At 50.5% G+C, this 15,427-nt stretch overlaps 1 protein-coding gene across 13 annotated transcripts in view; it reads left to right on the top strand.

The window, feature by feature from the left end:
- The window catches only part of CACNA1C (calcium voltage-gated channel subunit alpha1 C), a 656,633-nt gene that overhangs the window by 92,305 nt on the left and 548,901 nt on the right, over positions 1-15,427 (top strand). For 9 of the 13 annotated variants that reach the window (XM_058656030.1, XM_004578454.2, XM_004578453.2 and 6 more), the window contains exon 1: positions 12,530-12,627. The exons of the other annotated variants lie outside the window; for them this stretch is intronic. In XM_058656030.1, the coding sequence (XP_058512013.1) occupies positions 12,579-12,627 (49 nt within the window). In that variant the 5' untranslated portion in view covers positions 12,530-12,578. Of the gene's footprint in view, positions 1-12,529; positions 12,628-15,427 lie in introns of those variants that run through there. 13 annotated transcript variants of the gene reach the window in all.

Below are 15,427 nucleotides of genomic sequence, written 5' to 3'. Positions count from 1 at the left end.
GCTGGAGCTGAGTCAATTTGAAGCCAGGAGCCTCTTCCAGGTCTCGCATGTGGGTGCAGTGTCCCAAGGCTTTGGGTCATATCTACTGTTTTTCCAGGTCAAAAACAGGGATGGATGGGAAGTAGAGCAGCCAGAACACAAACTGGTGCCCATACAGAATCCTGGCAAGGTGAGGATTTAGCCACTGGGCTATGGCGCTGGGCTCTTAAACTGTGTTTTGAGGTATTTCACTTCTGGAATCATTTGCAATGAACATTGTTACTGATTAATCTAGAACAAATAGAAAAGATCATGTGCCACTTAAGTTACAAATGTAACTTAATAGTATCCTATCACAACATCCTGTGGTTGCAACTTGCTGTCTTAGACTAATATTAGAATTATTGAGTTACATTATGAAGATTGGAATGACAGTTGATCCAACTAATCAGAACTTGGCAAGTTCCTAATTATACACACAGAGAGTTGCTGATTTATATCCTATCCGTTAGCATAGACAACCTTATACCTTGGCAATGACTCAGACTCTTGGGCTTCAGTATAGTAAAATCTTGTTTCTTGACTTTATTCTATGTACAGAGGGGGTTGGCGGAGGTCCTACTTTGCTGAGAGCTTTTGGGATTCAGGCTGACAGACTGAAGTCCTTCTTATGGATTTACTGTCTGGATGAAGAACAGAAGAGAGAGGCCGAGAAATTGCAATGGGTCCTTCATCACCTCCATTTCAAAGTGTCACATGTCACTGTTACTTACATTTCATTAATTGGAGCTAGATCTAAATGCAGAGTGATTAAGAAATGCATTCTCACATGTGCCCCAGAAGAGAGGGAAATGATGTTTTTGTTAAACTGTAGTAGGGGTTCTAATGGGTGATACTTCATCAAAAAACCTTTTCCTATTTGGGGGATATTATTATCAAGTCTTGATGATTAATAATAAATGAATAAGCCTATGTTTATTAAAAAAATAACTATATAAATGGAAATGAACATGCATAGGATAGAATATTACAATTTGCTATGGAGGAAGGGATGGACCTAACCAACAATCTACAAGACAGGGTGAACTAGTATCAAATGTTAATGGTTGTAGGGCATTTGTTTAATGTTCTAAGAGTGTAAATCTTCAGAATTTATTACCATTAGTGCAGGCTATGGTCTTTTAGATTTGATGCAGGGGTTGGACTGCTGTACGCTGATCTGTCAGTATCCACAGGAAACATACCTATATTCTGTAATCCAGAGGTTCATCTTCAGAAAACATGTCTTAGGGAACAAATATCCCCTTTTGTCTAATGAGGAGGTGGCCTAGGTCCAAATTTTTTATCAGGCCAAGTATCACTTGACCTCTGTCAGACCAGAAACCACAGCGCTCCATATAACATAATTTCTGATATTGTAGGGAAGCACCCTGGAAATTCCGAGAGGGATGCATGCAAATGAACATTCAGGAAAAAAATGATCCGGAGCACAGATAGAGACGCAGCCCCATTTATTATTCACCCATGAGCAAAAGGGAGAAGAACCAGATTGAAAGAGAGCTGAAACCATGAAACTGAAATTACCAATAGTTACAATAACAAAAGAGTTCACAACTGATTTCTGATGGCTAGAAAAAGGTGTTTGATCTCAAAACTGTGCTTTGAAGATGGTGGAAAACTTGGCAACGTGTTCAAAGAAGGGTGGAAGGAGAGGAGAGACATTTATGAAGCTGTTTAGAAGGACAAAGTGCTGAAAGTTCTAGAGAAGAGAATGTTTTCTAACCTCTTTTGAGAACACGCTCTCTGTGACAGCTCCAGCGAATGCCTTTGAACTTACACAGTTCAGAAAGTTGAAGGTATAAGGGCATTTAGGAAATGAGCTTTGGGGTTTAAAGTATACCACTCCTATATAGGTGGGTTGATTTGACAAAGTTACTTAACATTTTCAAGCATTCAACTTCTCCAATTTAAAAGCATTTCGACTAAAATATTTATTTTTATTTGGAATGCAGATTTATAGAGGGGAGCGAGAACACGAGAGAGCGAGAGTGAGAGTGAGAGAGCGAGCAAGAGAGAGAGACAGAAAAATCAGCAACCCACTGGTTCATCTCCCAAGTGGCTGTAGTGGCTCTAGCTGGGCTAGTCCAAGACCAAGAGCCAGGAGCTTCTTCTGGGTCTTCCATGTTGGTGCAGGGGCCCAAGGACTTGCGCCATGTCTTTGGCTTTCACAGGCACAACGGTACAAAGTTGGATTGGAAATGGAGCATGGAAGAGTTAAACAGTGTCTATATGGGATGCCAGCACCTCAGTCAAAGGCTTAACCTACTATGCCATGACATTGGCCACTAAGTTTAGTTTTTTGTTGTTGTTGTTGTTAGTAATAATTTAATTATTTAAAGTGGTGCATAAGAAATGTAGTGAGATAATTTACTATCATGATGGAGATTTTTATTTTATTTTTTAATTTAATTTTATTTTCCATATTAATATCAGTTTTCCCCAGGGGAGAAACAAAGGGAGAAGCTCCACCTAGCCTCCCACCCATCCCAGGTCCCCAATATGGGGCACGCTCCAAGGATCCTGCTCAAGCAGTTTTAATAGTTCAACATTTCTGAATTGCTGCCAATCTCGCCGTTCCAAGCACGATGAAATCTATTCAGAATCCACTGGCTGACATAGTCTCTTCATGGTTGGGGTTCTGAGATCAGCAGTTCAGTTGGAGGGATCTCCAAAGAAACTTTGTCTGAGGTGATCCCAGACCTGATTCTTGTGTGTGCTTGCCAGTACAGGGTCTGGCACAGTCCGTCGCCCCCATCAGTTTATGCATATGCTGGTGGTTGCAATTGCTGGGTCAGTTCTGTTTCTAGCTCTGTCTTCTACACAAACCAATGGGTGTTGCAGTCCAGCCCGATCCTGCCCACTTCATACTCGGTCCTCACACAAACCAGTGGGAGCTGCAGCCTAGTCGGGGAGACTCCCCATAAACCCCACCAGGCCTGCCCCCTACCATGATTCCCATACTTGCCACTATGTACTGCAGACTTGTTCAATCTGTTCCACATCCCATTTGGCTCTCGTACATGTCAATGGGTATTGAAGCCTAGTTCAATCCAACCAACCCTACTATCCAGCCCACACACATACTGGCGGGTGCCTTTCTGTCTAGCTACCCCTGCCCCTGTCCTGGTTTTCATGTTCTCCAGTGGAAGTGTGCTCAAGAGGGAGGTGCCCACTATTTCCCTACTAGGCCACTCCCACTCCCTGATTATGCACTCTCCAGGTGGTTCTGTGGTTTAACTTGACAGATTTAGCCCCCAGTGCCAACCTCTGCCATCTGATGATGTGGCAAAGCCCAACCAACCCTCACCCACTCTAATTTTTGCTTGCACCAGTCAGAACAGTCAGCCCAATCTGGCTTTTCCCTGATCTAGCTCACATGAGGCCCACAGGTGCTGCAGCCCTGCCTGGCCTGGTCTGCCCCCATCCCAACCCACACTCTATTCTGGTGCTCAGATTCGCCAGCGGGGGATATGAACTGGTTCAACCTGGTCTGCCCCCAATCTATGCCAAATGTATGCTGGTGGGTATCTTCCTCTGGCCTGGTCTGGGTTGCTCCCTTATCGTGGTTCTTGGCACTCACCTGCAGGGACTGTGTCCTGCCAGAGGAGTTTCCTAAGCCCCTCCATCAGAACCTCTCCGTATGCCAGATCTTGCGCATACTGGTGGGTCCTGGGCCAGCCCTCGTTGCTGGCCTTCAATCCATTCCAGTTGTTACTGTTGGATGTTTCAGCCCAGCCAATGCTCGTCCATACCCAGGCACTGCTCACACATGGCTCAGTAGGGGCAGAGACCTAGCCTAGTCTGTCCTACATCTACCCAGGTTCTCCAAAGCACCAGATGGTGCTGGTGTCTAGCCCGGCTAGAAATAACTAGTCCCAGTTCACACTTGTGCCAAGGGAGATTGCAACTATATCCAGACCAGAACACAGCCCCCACTCTGGCCCCCACACTCTTCTGTGGGAACCCCAACCCAGCAAGGGTGTACTCTCACAGCTCCCCAACCAAGTCTATTCCCAGCCCTAGATTATGCACATGCCAGTGGTTGCTCTGAGCCAGTTGGCTTAGCCCCTCACCTGTCTCAGCCTTTGCCTTTGATGCTGTGGCCTAGTAGCATGCCAACTAGTCCGTGTAAGAGCCTAGTTCGGCATGACCTGTGCTCCATCCTGATTTCTGTTCTTCCTGGTGAGTTGAGGTTTGCTTGGCCCTGCCTGGTCTGCCCCCTTCCAGTTGCAGTTCGGCCCACCTCACATCCTATGTTAGAATGCGCGTTTGGGTGCTGCTGCCTTGACCTGCCCAGACAGTTGTTGGTTCTTCACCTGTAAGTGATGGCAGGTTCTATGGTTACACCTAGCTCAGCCCATCAGCACCCCAGCTTGCAAGCTAACCAGCGGGTCTTGTATTTTCACAGGGTTGGGCCCACATTTCCCCCATAGAATCTACCCCCAGACCTAGTTCTCTTGCATGCTGGTTAGTGTCTTGACCCTGCCAACTATGATCTGTCCACTGTTCTACCACTCAGTCAGGTACTGGTACCTAGTCCTGCCAGACAGGTTCCCGTCCATAGCTTTCATGTGGACTGTTGTATGGCAATCAGTGATACTCTATGCTAACAACCCATCTCAGGATTCCCATTTGGGCTGATGAATCAGTCTGGCCCAAATAGATCTTATGGACTCTCCCCTCCAAACCACCAGATTTCAGTCCCCATGCTTGCCAGAAAGTTCCATGACCCCATTGCTGGGAGCCACCCATAATTCATCCTTCATCCACACACACACTGGCCTTATCCATGGCTGTCCCTAGGCAACAATTACGTATCCTAAAAACCCCAGAGCTCACCACCAGGCAGCCAGCAGGCAGAGCCTCGCACCACTTGGTGCACTGGCTGCTGAAAGCCATGGCATTGGCCACTAAGTTTAGTTTTTAAAAACTTTTTGAAGTGCAGACTTAAAGAAAAATAGAGATCTTCTGCATGCTGGTTTACACCCTCAGATGGCCACAATGATTGGGGCTGAGCCAAGCAGAAGCCAGGAGCTTCTTTGTGGTTTCCCATGTAGATGCAGAGTCCAAGCACATAGCCCACCCTCTGCTGCTATCCCAGCTCATTATCAGGATGCTGTATGGGAAGTGGAACAGCTGGGATACCACATGGCACCTATATGGGATGCTACCACTGCAGGTGGCATAACCTGCTGTATCACAGCACTGGCCCCTCAATTTCTCTTATTAAAATACTAAGGGTAGGGGCTGTCATTGGTGTACAGTGGGTTGAGCCTCTGCCTGTGATGCTGGCATAACAAATGGGTGCTGGTGCATGCGCCAGTTACGCCAGTTGATATCTAGCTCCCTGTTAGTGCACCTGGGGAATCAGTGGAAAATGCCGCACATGTTTGGACCCTTGCAATTCATGTGGGAGACCAGATGAAGTTCATGGCTTCTGCCTGGCTCAGCTCTGGCCATTTGAATCATCTGTGGAGTGAAGCAGTGGCTGAAAGATCTGTGTCTCTGCGTCCATGTCTGTCTGTCTCTGTTCTCCCTCTGTCTCTGTAACTGTGTCTTTCAAATCAGTTAAGTGAAAGAAAAAAAAAAAAAGCTGAGTTTGTTTACACCAAAGACTTGTGGGTGTGTAATCCTGAACATCAAGAGACAGGAATCCATCCTGTTCAAATAGTTCAACAATTATGCTGGATTACTAACCATTTAAATCCTAACATACGCTCTGTTTTTTTTTTTTTTTTTTTTTGGAAAGGAGATTTACAAAGAGAAGGAGAGACAGAAAGATCTTCCATCTGGTGCTTCACTCCCCAAATGGCCAGAGATGAGCTGACCTGAAGTCAAGAGTCAGGAGCTTCTTCCTGGTCTCCTACACAGGTGCAGGGTCCCAAGGCTTTGGGCCACCCTCAACTGCTTTCCCAAGCCACAAGCAGGAAGCTGGACATGAAGTAGAGCAGCCAGGATGCAAACTGGCACCCGTCTGGGATCCTGGTATTTGCAAGGGGAGGATTAACCAATTGAGCCACCACTCTGGACCCAACATGTCCATACTTTCTACTTTCTAAATGAAGGAACGGAGCCTCAGGGAGAGATAAAGATGTTGACAGCTATTTAGGAACTAGTAAATGCTAGGCTTGTGAGTCCAATGAAATTGGGTGAAGGGGCTTGTGTGTAGGTTAGGGTGGGGTGGAGGGTTGAATAGTGGTCCCCAGGATACTTGTCCATGTCCTAACGCCCACAATATGTGACTGTTCACGTATTTGAAAGGAAAGGCATTTGGACATGTAATTAACTTAAGGCTCTTGAGGCAAAGACATCATTCAGGATTATTAGGTGAGTTCTGAAAGTAATGCCAAAGGTTCTTGTCAGAATGAAGCAGAAGAAAATAAAGAAAAAGAAGGTAACCACTCAGAAGGCACATTTCAGCTGGGTCTTCTGACTTAACTCTTCCAGCTTTCTGCCAGTTACTTCTCACCCGGCTTGAAATGCCCACTTTTCTCTTCAAGGGCAGTCCTGTGGAATCATGGAAGGTCACTGTTGGAATGCACTCATCACCATGGTGCTCCTAGCTTTCTATCAACAGCACAGAATGGCTGACACTTCAACCATCTTGAAATACAGTGAGGATGCAGTGTATCTGGGCTTGAGATGCAGGCCAGGTAACTTTTGCAGGTGTGTGTCAGCATTTATTGCTGAGTGACAGTGTGAGCAGGGAGAGGAAGGGGAGGGACACCTTAAGTCTATAATGGGAGAGTTATTCCAGAGATTTGCTAGAGGAAGAACCCATTTGGCAGCTTAGCTTTCCTAGCCTTTGGCAATAGGAAAAAAGAGAGAAAAATTGATTTGTAGTCCTCTTCCCAAAGAAAGCTGTTGTTAACACTGCAGAATGAATCCCTTTAAGTCTCTTTCCTAGTTCAATCATATGCCTGTCTTTAAAAAAAAAATGGAATGATATCGTGCACAATGTTTGGTGTCCTGTCTTTGTGTAGGTGGCATTTGTCTTTACCCGGTCACTGTCTTCTTCTGCATGGAGTCCCCTTCTATGCATGCACACTGATTTGCCTGTACAGTGGTTAAGAGTACAGACTCAGAAATCCCAGAGTCTATGGAATTTTGTCATAAAATAAACGATAAAATAAAATAACAAATAGTAAAAAAGACCATCAAGATAGAGTGTGGGGTTTTGCATCTCAATTTGCCCAATATTTAGAGCTGAAAAAACAAATGAAGACACTTCTCTGTGCTTTAGTCTTCTCTGTAATAGTTGAGCGCACTTTCATAAGTTTGTGAAAAATGGAATTAACAGGTAAGTGCATTTTGATACGAAAATCACAAAAAGTCCTTGCATAATTCTTTCATAACATGAATCTCCCACAAGCTTTTGGAAGATCACCTCATATGTGTGGCTGTAAATATTTTTTTTGTACCAAAATATGCTCATGTATTAATTCCAATTTCCAGAACCTGCATTTATTATTTGGAGACATAGAAAGAGACTGGGAGAGGGAAAGGGAGAAGGGGAGGGGGAGGAAGAAGTAAGCGTGGGGGGAGAGAGAGAAAGGGAGAGAGAGAGAGACTGAGAATGAATGGAATCAGGAGGTAGGTTTCCAACCTTGTCCCTCCAGCGTGGACTGTGGATGTGTTGCTCTCAGCAGGCCACATTCCTGCCCCTTCCGGAACTTTTGGAAGTAGTCTTGCAAACTCCTTTCGTAGGGCTGTTCTGAGGAGCAGGTGACTTTCTCTCAATGTTACTCCTTAACTAGCATTTTTTGCTGAATATTTAGATTATTTCCACTCTTATACATCATAATGAACAGATTCAGTGCACTCCTAATTGCTTCCAAAAATAATATTTGTGGTAGTATTAAGGAATCTTTTCCCTAGGGAATCCCACACTAAATATACATTGAGTGTCCAAGTGTCCCCCGCATCGTGTTACCCACAAAGAACAATGCACACTTCTTCTCCGGACCTCTACCACATAGTGAGGAAGGGGAGGGACTCTCACACACATGCATGTTGACCAAGAGTGGCACAAATGAAGGACTGGGGGAGAGAAGAGGCTACTCCTTTAGCCAGGGAATCCAGCCATTTGGTGAAAGAGAAAGTCAGACTCACTCTGCCATCACCACCGCCCTGAATCCCCAAATCAGAATTCAGAACGGTCTTTGTAAGTCATTGTGAGAATGTGTCACTATAGAAAATAGCCAGGGCTGTGTTCCACATGGGGAGGGTGGGATGTGAGTGGGCAGTGCAAGACCGAATATTTAGGAAATACTCTTATCTGGAAGAAAAAAAAAAAAAACACACTTCACAGCTGAAATCTGTGCAAAATGAAATTAAAGATACTTGGACATCATGTGTGTACTTGATAGATTTATACAGTGCCTAACTTCAGAAAGCTGGGCTACAAATCTAACATGTGACCCCCTTACACACACACACACACACACACACACTCACACACTCACACACACTGTTCTCAAATACCTGTCTCTTGGCGAATTATTTGCATCATATGTTGCAATCACATACTGTTCCTCTCCTCAGCTCTGTTCCCACCAGCTAAGACAACAGAAGGATCACTGTGCAAGTATCAGCTTGATGGCAGTTGCTCCTGAGCCAAATCCAAACTCCAGTTTACTGGTGGTGTGACCTCGGCAAACGAAATCTCAGTTCCCACATCTGCAAAATGGGGATAATCTTTCAGGTTTGCAGGGAGAGCTGAATGAAAACAATGTCTGTAAAACACTCCTGGTTTTAACCAGCACAGAGCATTTGAGTATCAGCTGTTAATGCATCCTAAATCAGTTGGGAAATATTTGAACTGGTGTCATTTCTTATTTTCTCAAACAGTTTGAAGTTTGAGTACACACACCAGAACTGCAAAGAGGCTGGGTTTTTTTGGGTAATGGACGGAATAAAGATTATTATTCACATTACAATGAAGATGACTGATAAACCTTACTGCCTCTCCAAGGAGCACTTGCATTTTATCATTATTATTACTTCAGAATTTTCGTTCTTCGAAAGGCAGACAGGAGATCTGCATGGTAGCTTGCAGGCTAATCCTCTGATGCCTTCCCAGGCACATTAGCAGGAAGTTGGATTACAAGTCCAGCAATCAGGGACCCTAACTGACCCTTCACTATGGGATAACATAGTGGTGACTTAACCTGCTGCTCCACGAACCCAGCACTAGCATTACTTTTAATTTTATTTATTTGAAATACACACACACACACACACACACACACACACACACACACACAGATATTTCACCCACTGGTTCACCCCTCAGATGCCTGTAACAGTTGGGACCTGGCCAGGCCGAAGTTGACAGCCAGGAACTCCACCCAGGTCTTCCAGGTTGGTGACACGGACCCAGGTCCTTGATCCAATACCTGTTGCCTCCCAGGGTACATGTTAACAGGAAAGTGGAATTGGCAGCTGAGGCAGGACTCAAATCAAAGCACTCTGATGTTATCTACTGGCATTCCAAGCATTGTCTGCCCAAGCCCTTGTGAATGAAGCAACAGTGGGGAAGCTCCAGGTATCATCCATTTCTTCATTCATTCATTCAACAGATTTTTATCACCTACTTGCCACCTTCCAGATACTGCTCTATGCACTGGTGAGCAAAGTGGACAAGACGCCTGCCCTCATGGACTTTGCAATTTAATAGGGGTTACAGATAATAAGCAGTGTAACTAATGCATGAGTAAATTACACAGTGTGCTAGCCAGGGATTAAATATTAAGTAAACAGTAGAGTAAGGAGGTCCTGACATCATATGTGGGTGCCAGTTGTTCTGCCTCTGATCCAATTCCCTGCTAGTGATCTGGGAGAAATAGCAGAAGATGACCTAAGTACTTGGTCCCTGTCACCCACGTGGGGTCCCAGATGAAGCTCCTGGCTCCTGGCTTCAGCCTGGCCCACCCCTGGCTCTTGTGGCCATCTGAGGAATAAACCAGTGAATAGAAGATCTCTGTAACTGTTTCAAATAAATTAATACATCTTTCTAATTTTAGTATATGTGCTGCTGAAGCAGGCGCTAAATCAATACATCTTGAAAAAAAGTGGAGTAAGGGGATGTAGGAAGTGCTGTTGGGGTGAAGTCATGGACAGCCTATTGAGAAGTGGAGTTTGCAGAGTGGATGTCTGAAGATGTAATGTTTGGGGGTAGTGGGGAGAGCTAGAGCAGAGCACTCCAGGGTGTGTGTGTGTGTGTGTGTGCGCGCGCGCGTGTGTGTAAGAGACAGAGATACACAGAGAATATTGAGAATATTTAATTTCTGAAATGTCAGGGAACAGCAAAAGCTAGTGTAGCTGCAGCAGCCACACCCGGCCATTGGGTCAGGTGTGGAGCATCTTCCTTCTACCATTGGCCATTTGGAGATTGATATCGTCTGTAGGCCAAAGTACCAACTTTAAAAGATTAGCCTGCCTATAGATTTACTGGATTTTTGAGTCCCGTCCACCGTTGCCTTAGCAGGGTCAGACATTCCCCATTCCTCAGTAAAGGACCCTGAATCTCAAGAACTGGAACGAGGAGTCATTGGAGGGGTGTGGAGAAGAGTACTGTGATTTGCCCGTTTAAGTGGATTGTTTCCATTGTTGTATAGAAAACATGCCCAAGGAAGGGAGGTAGGGGAGGAGGTAGACCAGCTGACCAAGTGCAGAGCCAAGACAGATTGAGGCTGAGCTGAGAGGTGGGCTTCATGTTGGATCCACTGTTCCTGAACACCTTCTTGTGGAATGGAGAGAGGGGTCCAGAGGACTCCAGGTGTTTGACTTAAGCAACTGGAAAAGATGAGGTTGCTGTCGACTCTTGGGGTAAGGCTGTGTGAGGAACAGGTTTTCTACAGAAGGTCAAAAATGCAAGATTTGGACACCTTGGAGAGGTCCCTCTGAAGGGGCTTAGGAAGCCCTACCACAGGGGAGCCCCGGCCTACAGGAGGTGCTGTGGAACTTGCCGTTGGCTACAATGAACCATGGAGGGAAGGAGAAGTGCTTGATGAATTCCTGCCGGCGTGGCAGAAACGATTCCGGGAAGTAGGCACGGCTGTGCTAGCGCACACGTGCTCGGCTGCCTCCGAGGAAGGCGCAAACCTGGCTCTGTCAGTGTGCTCCGACATCTGGGGACCGCGGCCTCGCCTGCGCGGCTCCGCCTCCCCTCTTCCCATCCTCGCCGCTGTCACTTCTACAACCGCTCTGATTATAATTGATCAAACAGAATCGCGGAATCACGGCTCATTTTGCCGTTTTGTTCCGTAGCCCGATCCGCACAGAGTAGTCTCCCCCCCCACCCCACCAACTCCCAACCCCCTTCTCGAAATTCCGCGCACAGAGGCGTTCTTTGCGTGGCCGGCCCCCACAGGGACGCGCCTGGGCTCCGGGGGGTGGGTGTGGGGGGTTGGCGGCCCGACTCGGCGAGAGGGCGTCAGGGGGCCGTGCCCGGGCCACCCCGCCGCCACGCGCGGCGTGCCTCCCCCACGCCCCCACCCCGGGCCCACGCCGCGCCCCCTCGCCGCGCGCTGGGCGCAGGGCTCTCTCCGGCAGCTCGGTCGCGGGCGCCGAGCCCGTGCTCAACTTCGGGCTCAAGTCCGCCGCCGCCGCCGCCGCCGCAGCCGTGCGCCCCGCGCCGTGCGCCGGGCCGTCTGCGCGCTGCCGCCGCCGCCGAGGCCACATCTGGAAGCGTTCAGCGCGTCTGCCTCCCGCGGGCGGGCGGGCGCGGGCAGGGGCGGGCGGCGGCGGTGGCGGCGGCGGCGGCGGGGCCGGGCTGGGCGGGAGGGAGGGAGCGCGGCGCTCTCGCTCGCTCTCTCTCGCGCCCGCCCGCCTGCCTGCCCGCCCGCCTGCCCGCCTGCCGCCGGTGTCTCCCTCTCCCAGCCTCTGCAGAAGCTGCTCCCTGCCAGAACGGCGCGCGGCGCGGCGCGGCCCGGAGCGGCGGCGGCTCCCTCCTGCCTCCTCGCCTCAGGAGTTGGAGGCTGGTTTTTTTTCTTTTCTTTTTTTTTTTTTTTTGACAGGAGGCAGCCGAGCGGCGGCCTCGGCCGGTGTGTGTGTGTGGTGTGTGTGTGCGGTGTGTGTGCGGTGTGTGTGTGAGGGAGCCTCGCCGCGAACCGGCCGAGACGTCGGAGCCCCCTGCCGGGGCGCCGCCCGCCCCGGGGTCCCTCGCGCGCCCTCGCCCCTCCTTTGCGCCGCCTCGCTCTGTTTTTTTTTTTTTTTTTTTCCAAACGGTGTGGCCGCCAGAGGTGCGGTGCTCAATTCTTGGAAGGGGCCCGGATGTACCGAGGATGCATTGCAAGCTCACTAGAGGCGGCAGTAGTGGAAAGGAGCAGTTTTTGGTGTTTGATGCAATAATGGGCATCAGGTAATCATCCGAAGGCACAGGAAGAGCTGCTGCAGAGCCACAGCTGCCTCGCGTTTCGCACGATAAGCCGCCGACCTCGGAGGAGGGATTAATCCAGACCCGCTCGGGGGCGTTTCCCCCCCCCCCCCCGCTGCTTCCTCTTTGTGGCTGCTTCTTCGGACACAATTTTCGGTCCATGGTCAATGAGAATACGAGGATGTACATTCCTGAGGAAAACCACCAAGGTAAGGCTGAACAACGCCGCTCCGCCGGGGCTCCAGCCCGCCCTCGCCGCCGTCCCCACCCACCCACCCACCTACTCCCGCGGCCGGTCCCCCTGCCGGAGGGCCCCCCGAGGCTGCGCCCGCGAGGGGGCACGGGGCGGGCGGGGAGCCCCGGGGGCAGGACCCGGGGCCCGAACCGACACTCGAGCCGGAGCGGAAAATCCCCGCCCCTCCCCCGGCCCCGGCGCATGTGTTTCCTATGAAATTGCGGACGAGGGGGGAAAAGTTCCCCAAGTGGCCGCCGCTGCCTGGGCGCCTCGCGTCGGGCGCGGGAGCCCCTCTGCTGGGCTGGCGGCGCGGGGGACACGGGACGCGGGCACCGCCGGGCCTCGGGGGTCCCTGGCCGCTCCGGGGCGCGGCTGGGGGGCGCGCGCGCTCGCCTTCGCCTGTGCGCGCCCCTCACGCCAGGCCGGCGCCGCGCCCCCGGCCCCTCCAGGCATCCTCGGTTGCCGGGCGGCCACTGGATCCCCAAAGCCTCGGCCGCTCCAGGTAGCGGGTGGGGGCTGGGGAAGGGAGGTGTGCAGATGGGCGGCTTGCGCGCCTCGCCGTTTCGCTACCGACCCCTCTTCCCCCAGCTCACCTACACCCACCCATCTCTCCACTGCTGTGGACCCCAGGCGTGCCCACGCTTCGAGCCTTCTATTCGCACGCACATGGGGTTGGCACCTGAGGATGGCAGCCACTAGAAATCGGGCGCTTGGTGGGCTTTGCTTGTCCATGTTTTAAGGAAATAATGAAAGGGTGGGACCAGCTCATGCAGCCGCACGCTATTGCCCCAGCGTTTTTCTGGGCATCTTCAGTCTTGGCAACAGTGCCACAGGCCCCTCTCTGTGATGGGGGAAAGGCCCCCAGATAACTCCCCACTTTCTGGAAACTTTCTCCTCCCCCTTCCCGTAATTAACAAGTGATTGTTTTCAACGTTGTTAAGCCTCCAATGTTAGGATGGAGTGTGGACTCTGGTCCCACCGAGGGTCTGGCAACTCCATGAAGCTCCGGTTTCCTCTGGGTGTCGTCTCTCCCTGGCCTCTCCCAGGTCCCCCAGCCTCCCTGCCTATACTCTCCCTCTCCGTCTTTGCCCCGTTGCTGTCTGTTCCTTTCAAGGGACCCTGTGAGGACCAGGCTCGAGGGAAGGTCTCCAGGTCTCCTTTGTCCATCCTGCTCCTTCCTTGGGCTCCTGTCTCCACTAGGTGGGGACAGGACCCCCCTCCCCCCGCCTACAGTCAGGAGCTGTTGGCCCTCCTGTCCACCTGCGCTCCGTCCATCCTTGAGACTGACTCTGGGTCGGTTTCTGGGTCCTTTTGCCTTCCAGCTTGGGTGGCAGCATGAGGGATTCTAGTTGTCCTTGCAGGAGACGATTTTGTCAGTAAGGGACGGGGGTCATGTGTAATAGGGTGAGCTGGGGCTTTGGGGTCACAGAGGCAGCTTTCTCTGTCTCTCAGCACCATGGCTCACCTGTTTGCCTCTTCCTTGCCTGGCTGATGGAGTTGTGGATAGGCAGGAGGGAACATTCCTAAGAGCGGGGATGGGCTACTTCCCTCTAGGCTCTCCCAGACTACTGCATGGCTCGACAGCCCTGAGGGGAGCTCAGGAGTGCTGTGTCAACCAGCACTACCAGTGGCGGTGTGCAGCTTGGTAACGATTACTCACATGATGAGCATCTTTAAGACTTTGCTGGGTTTCCCCTCAGTGCTGGCTTAAAACCCCTTTTTGCCCATTTTCCTTACTCGAACTCTTTGCTTCTGCCCCGGTGTTTCCCCGCACGCCACCATCCCTACTGCATACAGAGAAGCAGCCATTTAAAAAGTCCTTCCTTGCCACCTGGGAGGAGGGTGGAGGGGAAGGGAGCGAGCCAGCGGGCGGCCAGGAACTCTACCTTTGAGCAGCCACACGCTATGGCAAACTGAATTCTGCCGCTCCGCCCGGAAGCTGCAGTGGTTATATAATCCACGCGAGCCAAGTTTGCTTCCATTCTTAGGTGCAGCTCTGTGTGAAGGGCCGGTGGGACCCTTGTCCACTCTGCTCGGGTTGCTTGGCATTGCCCAGATTGTGCTGTAGGAAGTGAGCCAGGTGATGGGGATGACAGACCAGGAGGAGCACACACATGTACGATGATGGAGCTGCTGTGGTTTGCATAACTCAAGGGGAGGCAAAATGCAATGGGGGGTAAGAGTTTCGGGTGACAGAGAAGAGGGGAGCCCTGTGGTGGTGAACACAGGGCCAGGAGAGCTACCACTGGAAGGGCTGTTTCTCATCTTTCCTGCACACTTGAGGACACCCCCTCCTGCTTCCCGGGGTGTTTGTGTGCGTGTGTGAGTGAGAGAGAGAGAGTGGGAAGTGCGGTGTGAGCATCAGGCCTTGGAGGCTGGAGGTCAGTGGAAGTTCATGGAAGGCCTGGCTTCTGAGCCTAGGTTACAGGCCCTGGGGTGGCACACTCGAGCCACGCCTCACCTCAGGTGCCCTGTCTGCTCTGCTGGTATACCAGCCTCCCACTTCTCTGGGCCGATTTTCCATGGCAGGCTCCGGCTAGCAAATGAATCTCTTAATAGTCAACGGTTTAACAAGCAAAATGTCAGAATGCCCCTTATCTGCGGGAGACACGGCAGAGGGGGGAACATGTGTTCTGGGAGTGGAAGATGCTGTGCTTTTCTTTGAACTGCTTAGCAGTGCAGCAGAGTAGTCATCATCCTAATAAAGTATGAAGAATAAGGATCATGGGTCAAAGAACATTATTGCCCGCACCTCAGCTTGTTGTAGGATACCG

The sequence above is a fragment of the Ochotona princeps genome, chromosome 27 (assembly GCF_030435755.1).
Source record: "Ochotona princeps isolate mOchPri1 chromosome 27, mOchPri1.hap1, whole genome shotgun sequence".
NCBI lineage: Eukaryota > Metazoa > Chordata > Mammalia > Lagomorpha > Ochotonidae > Ochotona > Ochotona princeps.
Note: the sequence above shows the minus strand (reverse complement) of the source record. Positions and strands in the feature narration are given on the sequence as shown.